Consider the following 15407-nt stretch of genomic DNA (forward strand, 5'->3'; position numbering starts at 1 on the left):
ATACGAAAACTCACCTTAATGCAAGGCACCTCGTTGTTAGCTATCACTCGTCACAGTTTCGTTTGCCGTTTTATTGTTAGTCGCGAACACCGACTGCTGACTAATACCTGTCGTGACTGTCTGACTCGGATGAATGACAGGCCCCACAGTTTGGACTAAATTACAGGTAACCGGCACCATCGGCGGCAAATTCATCGAATTATTCATGGGGCTGATATTGCACGACAACGATGGTCTCTTTCTTTCTAAGCTGTTCGTCGCCATTTGTCTCCGCGTTGTCGAGTTCCGTTCGAGACTGTTGGTTACGATATGATGCCTTCTTTCGAGACTAGAGCCGGTACTGACGTCAGTTTGACTGCCCTGAAGGAAATAAAAGATTCTTAAGTTTATAACACTGGCCTTTGGTGAAGTGATTAATCACGCGACGAACGGTTATTGAAGCTGGAATCTACCTGTAAAGAACGATCGACCGATTGGCCCATTCTGTGCAAAAGATCACCGCTTTGGCTCTGTCTGAACGTTGTGCCTTGACGTTCAGTCGACTGACTTCTCCTCAAGAACTGTTCTCCGGACTGGCTGGAACGAATACGGCTCTCTGCCGTAGATTCCTGAGAGGCGCCAACGTCATTCTGCTTTTGGCAAATCTGGCTATCCACGTAGGGATAACGAATGCGTATCGAGTCGATTACATCTAAAAGATTCTTAGCGTCCATTGCCAAGATATGAGCAGCTGACAGCATCCCTCTGAAAACGTACACTCCCTTAATACCTTCATCCGTTTCTTCCTTCACTGCCATGCATTACAAAGCATTTACTTTCGATACTCCGCGTCCAAAGTAGTTGCGCTGTACTTCTGGGCCTGTTTCATAGCGGTCACGAGTTCCGCCATGTCTTTACTGAGAACCTTATGCGCCATTTCCACTTCTCGATGAGCAGATATGGGCAGTATGTCCATCAGAGCGTCCACGGACGAGAGTAGTGCTCTCAATTCGATGCCTACCTTGCGCACCAACTCCAAGTATTGCTCGGCCTTGCTCTGCTGTACGCCTGTGATTACAGATTCGTTGAGATAAAAGGGTACTACGACAAAGTGGAATATCCGTACCTTGGGAAAGTGACATGACCGCACGAACCACGCTGGTCGTACAGTCGTAGACTTTGTCGTTAGTCCTATCCAGGTCCGCGGTAGGTGTGGGCTCCATTTTCTATAAAGTAAAAAATAGCGTTTGTCATCTGGATCGTAATTTCTGAACAGCAACGTCGCTACTGAACGCAATACCTTTACCACAATCACTTTCTCTGTACCCTTGTCGGAGCCTAGGGAGCCAGTGTTAGCGCTGTGCTGCTCATGATTCGGCGACTGTGTGACTGAACGAGGAACCGGGGGACTGGCACTTTCGTCTCCACTCGTGGCGATAGATAAACGTTTCTAAATATGCAAACAGTAAGTTGGTGACGGTTCCCGTGAATGGAATGAGTCACGGGATCATTAATCTTACCTCTTCCCTCGCCAACCAACGACTATCCTCTTCCGACTGACGTTGCTGCTCCAACAGTCGCTGTTCTAATAACTTTTGCTCGTCGTCGACACCGCTGGTGAAGTTCTCCGTAATACTGTCGAACAGTTGCGACTGTGCAGTTCTCTGAAACGAGAGAATTCAACCTAAGTACTTGCTCGATCGATCTCGCCATTGTCGTACGGTATTTCATTGTTCGAATACTCTTAGATAAACGTATGTACACAGTAAAATTAAAGAGATGCATAATTCTCGATGCAAAAACCAATTTCAGAATTGAGGGCAGTGCAATCATACTCGTTACCATGCAGCTCAGCTTGTTACTGTGATAAATAATTATTATTATTATTCGTCATGTCCATTCTTCATGCAAAAGGAATTAGCCTACCAAAACTGCAAAGTAAAATAATCTTCAATCGTAACGGAAGAAAAGGAAGAGGAAAAAAAAACATCGTAGATCTAGTCGTGTAACGGAAGGAGGAGAAAAGGCCCGCGTGTGTCGTGTGAACTCGCGGTCGAGCAATATTGAGCGCATCTGCATATACCAAAAGCATATATGTATGGTACGTACATATATCCGTATATATACATCCGGTTTGCAACAAAGGTATAGACGGGGGGGTTGGGGTGTGCCGCAAAGTGTCTCGAGCCGTAAATGAAAACATAATATGCTTGTTGCAGATAAGAGGATGCGTTTTGTCATTCCTAGGAGGCATTGGCAAACCTGGTCTTGCTGTGCCTCCTCTGTCATCGAGCTGCTCGATGACATGGTGCTGTCACTGACAGCGGAGGATATCAGAGATCCGGAAAGCGTACCGTCCGTGGAGCTGGTCAGCTGCTCGTCTTGCTTTTGCGCAACGAACGTGGTGATTTTCGCGACACCGCTGGCCACCTGGGGCGCGCAGGGCTTGACGATGCCCGGCTGGCAGACGAGCGCCGGCTGGGCCAGGTATTGCGTTGCATTGGACGTGCTCGTCACAAGATTCGCTACGTTACACTGGGACGGTTGGCTATGTTGCGTGGCGGCAATGGAGCTCGATTGCTGGCCGACGACGAAGCTCGGCGCACCGGAGTGCACGTGCTGCTGGCCAGCGCCAGCGGTCGGTTGAGCCGCGCCACCTGACACTGCGAAATGTGCCTGAACGGGGTGGCTGTGCGGTATCCCGAAGGGCAATTGCTGATTCACGGTCGCCGCTTGAGAGATGGGTACGTGACTCGCGACTCCAGCCTGCATTTGTTGCACGTACGAGGGGACCAGGACCTTCTGGGCTTGCACGACCGTAACGGAGGTGGCGTGGCCCGTGTAAATCGGGTTGGCGCCGCTCGCCTGGCACTGCTGACTCGTGTGTTGCGTCGAGATGTAAGAGACTGGTTGATGAACGGCACTCTGCCTCTGGATGTTTTGCGCGTGCTGCGACTGCGACAGGTAGACCGGTTGCGAAATGGGGTGACTGATGTTCGAGTAAATCTGTTGCTGATGCTGGTAATTTTGAGCGTGCATCATCGGCTGAGACGAGAGATTCTGCCCCGAGGTGGACACGTGCGCCAGATTGCTCCTGGCGGTTTGAACGGAGGACGCGACCGACGCGTTCACGGGCTTCAGGTCGATCGCGTTCTGGCACTGTATATTCTGCGCCCGGAACTTGAGAACCGGCCCGTACAAGCATTCCGCGTTAGAGGTGGGAATGGCCACGTTGGCCGAGCTGACAGCGGCTATACGAGGATACGCGCCACCGGAGGCTGGATTCTGTCCGCAAGCGGAGCTCTGACTCACGCTGGCCTGGACAACGCCTAACGCCTGACTCGCGCTCGCAGGGGGGAACTGAACGAAACTGGGGGACTGAGACTGACCGTTGGGCCCTACGACACCGCTGTTCAAACTTCCGGGCCCGAAGTTACCGGGATTCTCGCCGAAGTTGCCGCCCACGCTCGGGCTCTGGCTGAGATTGCCGACGATAGCGGAACTCTGCGTGAAATTGGCAACCGGACCGTAGATCTCGCCGCAGGCGGTGGTCACGGGCGCGTCGCTGGCCACCGAGAACTTTTGCACGGGCGAGTACAGATCCCCGGTTATGCTACCGACCACCTTCGAGCTGACCGCGTACAAATTTTGCATCTCTTTAACCTTCTGCTGCTTTCTGTTGGCAGCGGGTGATTGGGCTTGTGTCGTCTCTGAGATGTTGAGGCTGGACATGAGAGGGACGTCGGAGGAGTCGAGGGAGTCCAGGTTTGTGTCGGATAGGGTGGAGTCGCCCGATTGGGTGTCGTGAGAGGCGGATGGCTCCGAGATGGCTGGATCGAAGAATGGTAGGTCGGAGACCAGGGCGGTGGTCAAGACTTGATCTTCGTCTTGGAACTGCACCGCCAAGGTGTTGAACGGGGAGGCGGGTGTGGTGTAGACGGAGGGACATACCCCCCTAGTTTGATTGTCCTTGAGAAGTTGCGCGAGAACTTCGGGGCTTTGCGCCACAATGTACGTCGAAACTGGCGCCGCGGCGGTTAGCTGAGATTGATCCGTCGTGTTTTGCGGTTGCCTGGATGGTTTCGGCGGCGGTACGTCGTCTGCGCCTAAATGACGAGACATTATCTGCTCCGTGCTCCGTGAAACATCTCCAATGTACAGGGTAGCCCCGAAATACTCGTTCCAACCCGAGCGTTCTGCCCTACATCGCCCGCTTATCTCTCCCGCGGAACACCACCACCTACCTTTCGGTTCGTACCGCGTATTTCGAGACACCCTGTACAGCCGATCGTCCTTCTTACGTACCCCAAGACATGGCCTGCACTCTCCTGTTTTCGCGTTTCATCGTCTCCTGCTGCTGGTGTTTTTCTTCCAAGAGAATCTCACTGAAACATCGTCGCGCAACATGTGGTCATTTAAGGTGAATCGAGCCTCGAGCGTGACGCGCCGGACGCACACTTACTGCAGGGTTTCTCTGATTTCCTTGAAGGTCGGCCGCTTGCTGGGCTCGTAGCTCCAGCACTGCGACATCAACGAGTACAATCGCGGGGGGCAGTGATTAGGTAGCGCCAGTCTTTCGCCGTTCTCCAGCTTGCGGATCACCTCGTTGTTCTTCACACCTTGGAACGGCTTCACGCCCAGCATCAGGATCTCCCACATGCACACGCCGAACATCCAGACGTCGGAGGACGTGGTGAAGCGCCTGAAGTTGATGCTCTCCGGGGCCATCCACTTGATCGGCAACTTGCACTTGCTCGCGGTGTAGTAGCTCTGATCCTCCACCCATCTGCTCAGGCCAAAGTCTGCCAGCTTTACGCAATTGTGCGCGGAGACCAGCACGTTCCTCGCGGCGATGTCTCTGCGAACAGTTATTAAACTATGGTTGCCGGACCTTGCCCTCTTACATCATCCTCGATCGAATACCTGTGCACGAATTTTTTGCTCTCGAGGTACGACAAGGCAGTGCTCAACTGGAACGTGTAAAGCAGAAGCGTGGCGAGATCCAGGCGGTGCTTGTTCGACTGCAGATAGGCACGCATCTCTCCTAGCCTGGCCAGCTCCATCACCAGCCATATAGGCGCTTCCGAGCACACGCCGATCAATCGGATGATGTGGGGGTGCTCGAACTGTTGCATTATGTCTGAAATCTCACAGACGTATCGGTCACGGGTCACCCGGAGCTTTCGTTCTGTTAATCGGATCATGAGCTTCCTTACAGGCTTCTTCGAGGAATTTCTCGGAAGTCGCGAGGTCCGCGTCGACTTTACAGGTTTTCACCGCGACGGCTGTGATCTGGTTGTCTCTTCCCTTGTAGGAACCCTTATGTACATTACCGAACTGGCCCTCCCCGATGATCTCGCCCAGCTCCACTTGGTTCCGGACTATCTCGTAATCGCGAGCTGGAATTGTCGATAGGACGGCTCGTTTGACTTTCCTCCTTCGCTCGATACACGTACAATTGTAATTACAGCTAGTTCGATTGTCACTTACTGGCTGGCGTCGAGTAATCCCCCTCCTCGTCCACGATCTCCGCGTAGTCCTCGGACAGAATCGTTCCCGTTTTGCTCACATTCTTCTCCGGACTGTTGGAGCCGTCTTGCCTGTACGGCAACTTGGGTGGATGCGCGTCTATTCCAAAACCATAGACAGGGATTAACCACCGCAAATCAACGCAACGTGTCTCTCATGCAGTACGCTAGACTAGAAAACTGTTCAACTACGGGGTCATCCAAAAAACTACAAACCTTTGCATGGGCAGGGATAGTTTTTCCACGATGCAGCTTGCAAGTGTAAACGATTGTAACTTACAATTAGTATCATCATCTTTTAACGTAAAGGGAGGGGAAAGTCGTGCGAGATAATTATGTACACGGCACACGTGTATTATCGATACGCGACGTTTCTATATCTTCGACTATCGAGCTTACGTAATTACAAAAACTAAGGTAAATTATCACGCCAGTATCAAGATTCTCGGCATCGTAATGGCAAACGCTAAGAGGGTGAAGATATCGATATCAAGTTGAAGTAATTATGTTCTTCCTTGGAGCATGCTACATTTTATGGAAGATTTCGTTTAGGCTGGAAGCCTACCTTTTCTGTTCCACAGCGAGGTGTTGCTTCCGGTGACCAGCCTGCAGTAGCCGTCGATCAAATCCGCCAGACTCTCCGCTTGGTCCAGGCTCGAGCAGGTTATGCTAAGCGTTTCCACCGCCCCAGCCACCCTTAATTTGATGCACGCTTTGGCGTGCTCCTTGCAGTCCGACACGAGCGTCTGAATGGACTGTATCTGGGAGAACTCTGCCATTCGCGTCGGCTACGGGGATACACAGAAGTCAAGAAGCTTCATTGCACACACTCGCTGATAGTAAAATTAGCGTACAGGTAACGGTGAAACACCTACCACCGTTCCACCCCTGTGGGCCATGCAGGATATCCCTAAATCCGGCCCGATGACTAGCTCCACGGGTATAGACCAGCTCGACTGCAAGCGAAACGAAGTAGAATGCAGATCGTTGAGCAGTCTGGCCCGCGTTACGGGGTAGGAGGAATGCAGTTAAACCGACTCACCCCCAAAGCGCATATAAACCTCTCTTGGTCGAATCTGTAGTGCGCCCTCAATAGGTCGAAGAACTTGAACATGCACTCGAGCTCCGACAATGCGGCTACCTTCTTAAAATGCTGCTGTATTAGCTTGCGCAATGCCTTTGGCTTCATTCCATTCAGCACCGACCGCGGCAAGAACTTGTGCAGACCGACCTGCGAACAGTAGGCGGTTTTTTACCACCGCGAAGGTAAAAAGACGCGATCGCCGCGCGACGTACTCCCTTTACCTCTCTCTCGAGGTACTCGAGATTGCTCTTCTTATCGAGGGCGATCTGAGGCATGTCTTTGAAGAAGTAGCGGATCTCTAGGCAGCACAGTTGCACCGCCACGTCCTGGTCGAGGGCCGCGTGGTTCGCGCACAGGTAATCGTTCCGGACCTACGACAACGTCCGTTGAAACTCCTCCACTGGCACTTAAACGGCAATTCTACATAGATGCTAAGGCTACCTGGTCGTAGTAGTAATAGAACGTCACTTTATCCTTTTCGTACAAGTCGTTGAGATTCTGAGGCAGGTAGCGCACCCTCAGCTCGTACCTCCACTCGCAGTGCGGGTGCTTCTTCTCGTACTTCTCTTGAACCTGGCAAACAGATCAGCTTGACGAATCGACCGTTCGTAACGTACAATACCGTAGACCAGGGATCGGAAGAGTTCTGGAACTCTGGTGTTTAAAAAAAATTCTGTGAGAACTTACGTGTTTCGTTTAAGAAAATATCTGTTCCTCTGGAATTTTTATTGAAAACAATGGGAACTTCTTAGGAACTTCTTTAAAAAGTGTTCTCATGGAACAGATATTTTAGAACCTACATAATAAAAGTTTCCATGGAAGCAGTTATATTAGAACATTTATTAAAAAAGATTTCATAAGATAAAGAAAAGTACTAAACTGTTAGGTACTTGTTTTACTTAACAATATAATATCATATTCTTCGTGTTTATTTAATAAAAGGTGTGAAAATCATAACATAAGTAATTAATGGTTTTATAAGAGGTACAGCTGAACAGAAAAGAGAAATTGTCAAGAATAATACCTAAATAACATTTTCTTTCTAACTTACATGAACCAAAATACACTACAATTCTATAATATCCGCGTAGAAATTATCTACGTAGACAAATATTACAAATAAACAACACATTCAGAATATCAAATTAACTGTAATAATTATTTATTATTGTTGTAGTACTATTCATCGAATATGATAATGAAAATTTTTCAAAATTATTCCACGGCCCATGTTTCAAGTAGAACCTATTGAAAAGTTCCAGAACTCTTTCGAACCCTGCCATAGAGACGTGCCAAGCGCGACGGTCCAAAGTACCTGGTACATGGTGGTGTCCTGGTGCAACCAGTAGCTCTCCCCCGATCCAGGGTGATGCAGCCTCATGGCGTATAGGTTGCGATAGTTCCTGGTGCCTGCCGCGAGTCGACTAGTCACCAGAGAGATGATACCTCTGACGTCGATCGCGTCGCCGAATTTGACGACGTTGAAACCACCTGAAACTCCGTCCCGTTTAGCACCGCGGAACGAGAACAGATCCAGAATCGTTTCGCGCAGCGTATCACCGGCGATTCCGGCGGAAAGTTACCGTTAGGCAGATGGACCTTCAAAGTGGCCTTGTCCATGGGGGTGGGCGATCCATGGGGCGGTGTGTTCCTCCCGCCCCCGCTGCCCTGCACTCCGCCGACGCCTCCTCCGCCTCCATCTCCAACGCCAGTGCTCATCCCCTCATGGCTGCCATGGAAAAGAAAGAAAGAGAACGATGGAAGGAGCCGGCTCAGTGGACGACGCGGCAACGAGCACGTCAATTATGCATTATCTCATAAAACCTCGGCTCGCGCCGCTCCAACTAACATGGAAGCTTGGAGGGAGGATTAATTATTCACCGGGGCCCATAGAGGAAAGGATTTCTTCGGGAACCTTCCTCCGCCGATGGAATTTCGCCGTGGACCGGCGCGCGGGGATAATGCGCGGGGCGCAAAGAAGCTTGGCGCAGTGGCAACGCTCCGCGCCAGGGCGGGGGCTAGAGCTCCTCTTAGCGAGCCTAAGTAATGCGGTACAAGCAACGCGGAACTCTCGGGCTTTTTCATTAAACCCCCCGTCCCTCCGCTTTCCGACCAACTGCGGTCGTCCTCCAGAACAGCCGTCGCAATTTTTCCGCGAGCACCGATCGCCGCGTCGTAGAGCCAGCAAGATTCCTCGTCGATCGGCCGTTCCCATGCGTTCTCCGCGGCTGATTAATCGGTTCTCGGTATTTTTACACGTTACTAAAGCGGAGCGCGAGAAGCGGCACATTCGCGAGGGCGACGCGCGTCGAGCCTTGCGAATACATCAAGTATTCGACTTCAGCTCTTATCGGTCGGATTAAAATCGCTGGATACCATTCGCGAGTCGATGCTCACTGAATCGCGAGCTCCCAAGCGGGGACCGCCGCGGCGTACATACTTTCCTCCACGAAGGTTCGACGTTGACGACGTCACGCTCGATGACCTAATAAAACGCCTCATCCGTTTGTCTTCGATTTAGACTTGCCGTTGGGGGAACGCGTTGATATCGGAACAATGAAAGCGAACGGTAGGCCTGTCGGAGTCGCGCGTCGAGTTCAGTGGTCGCTGTTTTCATCAAATTCCTCCTCTTCGGGCATAAAAGAGACGGGCGTGGAAACGTGTCAACCCTCTCCTTTAAATCCTACGCGAGCAAACGCGATATCGCGCGGATAGGCTCGGCCCCGGCGCGGTGGTATGCGCAATAGAGATTTCGTGTAGCGTGAACGATGGAAGGTCTTTTTGAAAAGGGTGCACGTGTCTGCTGGCAACCGCGGCCCCATTCATGGCCGCCGTGTTCATAATCACCCCTTTCCCACGCACCCTTCTGACACATTTGCACACGCGTGTTGCATCTGGTTACCGGTTCATTCTGGGCCTGGCGTATCTGGGAGCGAGACGCATTCACGGCAGCCCCGAAACGGATTCCACGCGTATCTTTCCGAAACCGGGGAGAGCTTCGGCCTCCGCTGCAGGGCTCCGCGAAGCCACAGAGGCCGTTTCCGTTCCGCGAGCCAACGGCGATGCGCGTCCTTCGTGCGAAATCGCCGTCATTCAATCCCAGTTATGAATCTATTGGGAGGCCCGCTTGGAGTTAACGCCGCGCCGGCTGGAAGGATCGCTTTGGACTTAATGGCGCTATTTAAAATCGTAAGTGGCCCGCGCTGCACGCCCGGGGGCGCTTTATCCGTGGCGTTTGCACGCGCGGTCGAAAACAGTTGGAAATGGACAACTCTTTCGGTGCAAGCTCGTACAGCGTCTAGATTTCCCTACCACCTCGTCGCTGCGTCTGTTTGTTGACTCTCGCGTCGATTCGGTTAACTTGTGCAAACCAGGCCTGCTCCCAGAGGCGATCCGCCGCGCTTGTAAAGTTTCCCTGTGCACACACGCCGCTGGAGAAGTTGCCGTCGCGACGGCGGCTCTGCTTCCGTGAAAAGGGCGACGCTCGAAAACGCCGTCGAGCCGTTCCAGCAAGTGTGTTTGCATCGCGGCTATTAATGCAAATGTGTATTACGAGCGTCGTCCGGCTAAGGAATGCCGTCGGTCAGGGACGAAGCGTTTACGCTGCGAGCCACGAGCTACTCGCCGACTCGCGGGCCTGGAAACCAGGGCGATCTCGCTGGCTCTGCCCAAGATTACTCCGTGCAACATTTAGTCGATACTCGTGGGAGCAAGTCTCGTGAATTCGAGAAGCCGAGGAGGTCGGCGCGCGGCAATTTGGGGGATTAGGCTCGAGAGCGCTCTTGGTGGGCTGAATAGCTAAGTTGATTAGAACAGTGGTCCATCTAGCACGGCCGACCACTTTTCTTGCTGCCAGCGAAACTGTACACTGTCTTGCCGAGTGGAAAGTAGGTAGCGGAGACCGGAGCTGGTTGTACCAAGGGGTAGGTTGGATAATTGTTAATAACTTTGCACCGGGATATGCTCTACAACCGAACGATTTACTGTAGAAAGAAGTCACTTCTACTATGCCGCGCATTTATGCCCGACCTCGCGAAAAATTGACTAACAAGGGGAGGGCACCATGTGATAGACACCGATTTTGATGAGCCTTGGCACGATGGAGCTGTGTTGAAAATAAGTGAATTAGTGTCCGAGCGTTTCTGCCGTTGGGTCTTAATAATAGAGATATTTACAAGGAAATTATTAAAAATTTCATAGTGGCCGTGGGGTTTTAGTGGATAGAAATCCCACGCTACCCTCGCGCCCGCGGGAGATTCCCTTCTGGAGGCGTCGGAGTTCCTTTGAAGATGTTTCCACGTTAAAAAAAAGTTTATAAATTTTTTTTATAAATTACTTTATTTTATAACTTTTCTTTTTTAACTTGAGGTAATTTTCAAAAGACACCCCGACTCCTTCAGAGGGGAATCCCCCGAGGGCGCCAGGGTAGTGTGGGATTTTTAACCATTAAAATCCCACGGCCACTATGAAATTTTTTAATAATTTCCATGTAAATATCTCTATTATTAAGGCTCATTGGCAGAAACGCTCGGACACCTATTTACTTATTTTCGACATAGATCCATCGTGCCAAGGCTCATCAAAATCGATGTCTACCACATGGTGTACTCTCCTTGTAAGGTGAATGTCCCAATTTCTGCTCATTTCGTATTTTGCTTATTATTATCCGCGTTACGTTTGTACTATAGTTGCAACAGAATAATTCTAAATTATTTAAGCATTTACGCGAATGTTGCACGAGCTTAGGGCAATACATACATCGCTATTTTTCATGAGCAGAAATACGGACATTTAGAGCATTATGTATTTAATTACAAATCACTAATAGTTAAACATCTTGAAATATCTTTCTTAAATAGTTTTTCAATTGGTTGATTTATTACTAAAGAATTAATCAATTACTCCGCAAATTTTGATCACAAACAAATTTTTTACACCTTCTTTATGACGAGTTACCTCGGAAATGAGTAGAAATTGGGACATTCACCTTACGTAAGTAAATATTCTTTCTTCAAGATTTTGTTTTCACGCTCTACATAGTTACAATAAAATAAATATCAAGGGACTATTATAAAGTTCGTTTAGTAGACGATCTATTGACATTCAATTTTTGTTTGTACATAAATAATTGAAGGTTATAAAGATTATTGAAGTCAAAATGATCGGTCGGGGCTGGTTGACTAATAAACTTAACAAGGTTTAAATTGTTATTTTGTTATTCAGAAAGTGATTTTCAGTTTGCCTTTAAATTTCACTATGATATAAATACATTATAATTGATGTTTAAGTTGAAAATTTTTCCAGTTTATTATTAAAATATGAAGGAAAGATAATTAATATTTTATAATGAAACAATTCTTGTGACATTGCGTGATTGTATTACCACTACATAAATTGCTAATCGCATTTTTTTAACTGATTGTACCTATAGTCAACCTACCCCATACTGAAAATCTACCAACCTCGATCATCACAAAACATCACCATACCTTAATTGTTGTCACATTGCGTCAACTTTAATAATTTAATCAGATAGCTAAAAGTATACCCTATCAAATATACTAACCGGTTTAATGATATTTCGTCCACATAATTTATTAAAAATCAAACACTGAACAACTGGTCTACCAGCCCCGGTCTCCTCTACAGTGGTATGTCAACGACGATTAGATCACGTGTTTTTTAAACCAAGAAGCTTTTTACGCAACGGTTCACCGGTCCGCGACGCGATTATCGGCGCAAACGTCCGCAGCTGATGGCTCTCAGTTCGGAGCGACGCTCATTGTCCCACCGGCTCCGCGAGGTTCGCGTAACGAGCATAATTGTTAAATGCTGAATCGCGAGCGGTCGGATCGCAGCGTCCAGGAGGAATCCTTTCGTGGAAAATCGCGGTAATGGTCGGGTGATCGCGGTCGGGCTCGGTCAAGCTCGGTCACGCGACGAATATTCATTTGCCGGGGCTTTTCCGCGGCTCGCTGGATCGCTCGAATTAATTCAATTGCGCGCGACGTATTAACGGCTTTTGCCGCTGTAATTACAAAACGCGAACGCCGGTCAGAACTTATTTGTTTATAGCGGAATATCGGGAGGTGGCTTCGATGCCATTAAAGCGGCTGGCCGCGTATAAATTACGCTCGGTGGCGTACGGTTCACCAAAGGAAGGACGTCGACACGCTGAGAATGAGGTAATCGGTGGCTAGCGGCGTAGAGAAAAGTACCATTACGTATACCCCGATGAAGCTTTGAAAAACTACCGCGCACCTTCCAATAATATTCAATAAATCGATTTCAGACTCCTCACGCCTCCTTACCTTCCCAGCTGAAACGCGATAACGCGAGAACGACTGATAAAGCGCCATTCGCTCCAAGTGTCTTCCACGCCTGTTCCTCGAGCAGAGGAGCCACCGAGCCCCTCTGCAAGACTCGTAGCAACACCAGGAACGCGTGTTGATTCCGCCGTGGTTATCGATTACTCGAGTGCGCGGACAACGCGAGCTCCCGTACCGATTTCATCGCCACGCGCATCGGTTGCCCGGCTCTTCAGTTTCCTGCGGCGTTCCGAGCATTAATCGGGACCGGGGACGAGGGATAGGGCTCGTACGAGCCTCCAGCGTGCGAAGGGTAGTTGATATTAAAAAGAGGGAGCAGAGAGAGAGAGAGAGACAGAGGATACGTGCTCTCCGGCCCTGACCCGTCGGCGCGAAGCAGAACCACTACGCACCTGCAACTGTCGCCCACGCACACTTTACCTTTCACTATTACTTTCTCTATTGCGCTTTTGCATCGTCACAGGAATAACGAGGTCCTCGAGCGGCTCTTAACGAGCAGCGCGAAGAAACACGTTGTCGCGGAAAAACGCGGGCACGGACACAAATAAATGGCCCTCGGCCGGTGGATCGGTCTGCCGGGGCTTGCTATCGCGGAAGCCAGGCGAGGATTTACGGGGGCCTTCCACCTGGAGGAATCTTAATTGCGTAACCGAGCGAGGCACGGGACAAGTGGGACTCCGATGACGCAAGGCTCTTCTCCTCCCGCGGAGAACGGAGACGCCTCTTCCTTTACCTGGCGCGGGACACCTTGTGGAACTTCCACGTGCCCAGGGTGTCGGGGCTGTAGGAGTCGTTGCATCCCAGCTGCCCCAGGGAGCAGAGCAAGCCGCCGTTCTCCCGCCTCCATCGCTTCTCCCGGGGGTAGCCCTTGTCCCGCCTGTGGAACAGGATCCTCTTGGGATCCTTGCCGAAGGAATCGAGATTCTGGCCGCGGCAGCTTGGCCACGAGATCCCACTTGCCTTGCGCTCCACCAGCTCCAGCATTGTCTCTCAGGATCTCGCAGAGTTCATCAACGGAGAGAGGAAAAGAGGGGGTGTCGAGGGAGCAGAATGTCCGTTGCTCGACGGTACCACTCAGCGCGTCATCGATGCGAATAGCGTTCTCGAGGAAGGAATAGCGGCTAGGAGATCCTTCGGCCGATCGCTGGATCGATTTACCGACACAGGCTTCGTCATAGTCGCCGGCTCTCCGTGTCGGATGTTTCTGCGTTTCCTCGTAACTCGACTCCCGCTCGATCGGGTGCGATCGAACCCTCGAGCTAGCGAAACGGTCGCATGGATCTCGTCTTACGAAACTGAATCGCGTTTGGCGACACCGCGTCTTCGCAATGTAACCCCGGACTCGAGGGACGTCGAGGAGTAACTACCGCGGAGTGATTTTAATTTCGCCCCAGCTTCCTCGACGTCTCCTGATCCCGGTCGACCGTCGGTGATGAGAACTCGCCCCGTCTCGTTGTTTCCCCGCCGCGGATCACTCGGGAACGCGCTAGACTCGACCTGGCCGACGTCGCTGCCTTGCCCTCGTCGACGAGACACGCGTGCGTGCCTCCTCGTCGTCGAGCTGTAACTGATCGACGCTTCGAACGGACAACCTGCCGTTATCACCTCTCACTCTCCTCTGCCGCTGGTAGCTTGCACGCGTGGGACGACGGTGAAAAATCGCGTGGCTAGCGTAATTCCTACGTCGCAAATGACCGGGGTGCTCGGGCGTTCCCTGCCGCTGGGACAGACTGCCTGGAGACGGCTGACCGAGAGATATTTCATTCGCGAAACGCCTCGGTCGTTATTGGAACGGACCACGTACAGCTACCTACCACTTGCAGATCCGTGGACTCGAATGGCAGAGCTCCAGGTACGGATCGAAACGCCGCAGAATCTCGCGCCGAGCTCGGACAAAGCGGAGTGCAAAGAAGAAACGCTACCCCCGCGAGATTCCATTTCTTTCTCGCAAATGGCCCGAGTTAGGTAGAATGTAAGTTGGAAGGGCGCGCAGTACACCGGTACGCGCATCAACGGTGTCCGTGGCAAGATGGAAACGCGGAAGCCTACGTGCCAGGGTGTTCGCAACGAATATAAAGCATCGCCGACAATGCTGGCGGAAAATACAAGTCCGTCGAGTCTCGGCGGCGCGAGATCGAGCGAGCCGCGTGAAAGGTTGTCCACGGCTGGCTGTGTCTAATGGCATTTAGACGAAGGATAGAATGTTAACAATAGACGGAGCGTCGAGTATATCATCGGCGATGCATTCGAGCCTTCGATATAAATCGAACTTTACGACCACGGATATTTCCACGAGCCTCCACTCGCGCGTGTTTCGCAACTTATGAAAAAAGAGTCCTCGAAACTAAAGTTCACTTGCCACGGAAACGTGGCCTGCGATCTATATGGACGTTGATCGGAATCTCTGTCCATTTCACCTCTATCGAATCAGAAAGCTACTAACTTCGCCGCGCGTTTCGCAGCGATTCCAGGATGAGCCGTGTAGAT

General features: G+C 50.8%; 1 protein-coding gene across 4 annotated transcripts in view; it reads right to left on the minus strand.

Annotated features, from left to right (window-relative positions):
- The window catches only part of Fak (protein tyrosine kinase 2 Fak), a 44996-nt gene that overhangs the window by 2053 nt on the left and 27536 nt on the right, over positions 1 to 15407 (minus strand). For 3 of the 4 annotated variants that reach the window (XM_076815908.1, XM_076815906.1, XM_076815907.1), the window contains 20 exons: positions 8175 to 8320; positions 7907 to 8082; positions 7033 to 7164; positions 6813 to 6962; positions 6550 to 6738; positions 6383 to 6463; positions 6073 to 6295; positions 5724 to 5759; positions 5470 to 5607; positions 5196 to 5378; positions 4903 to 5119; positions 4442 to 4837; positions 4285 to 4364; positions 2242 to 4085; positions 1500 to 1643; positions 1280 to 1429; positions 1106 to 1205; positions 816 to 1047; positions 453 to 744; positions 15 to 360 (listed from right to left, as the gene is read on the minus strand). In XM_076815908.1, coding sequence (XP_076672023.1) covers positions 37 to 360; positions 453 to 744; positions 816 to 1047; positions 1106 to 1205; positions 1280 to 1429; positions 1500 to 1643; positions 2242 to 4085; positions 4285 to 4364; positions 4442 to 4837; positions 4903 to 5119; positions 5196 to 5378; positions 5470 to 5607; positions 5724 to 5759; positions 6073 to 6295; positions 6383 to 6463; positions 6550 to 6738; positions 6813 to 6962; positions 7033 to 7164; positions 7907 to 8082; positions 8175 to 8310 — 5223 coding nt within the window. In that variant the 5' untranslated portion in view covers positions 8311 to 8320 and the 3' untranslated portion in view covers positions 15 to 36. Of the gene's footprint in view, positions 1 to 14; positions 361 to 452; positions 745 to 815; positions 1048 to 1105; positions 1206 to 1279; positions 1430 to 1499; positions 1644 to 2241; positions 4086 to 4284; positions 4365 to 4441; positions 4838 to 4902; positions 5120 to 5195; positions 5379 to 5469; positions 5608 to 5723; positions 5760 to 6072; positions 6296 to 6382; positions 6464 to 6549; positions 6739 to 6812; positions 6963 to 7032; positions 7165 to 7906; positions 8083 to 8174; positions 8321 to 13653; positions 14191 to 15407 lie in introns of those variants that run through there. The other variant, XM_076815905.1, reaches the window with a different exon arrangement.

The sequence above is a fragment of the Andrena cerasifolii genome, chromosome 7, assembly GCF_050908995.1.
Source record: "Andrena cerasifolii isolate SP2316 chromosome 7, iyAndCera1_principal, whole genome shotgun sequence".
Lineage (NCBI taxonomy): Eukaryota > Metazoa > Arthropoda > Insecta > Hymenoptera > Andrenidae > Andrena > Andrena cerasifolii.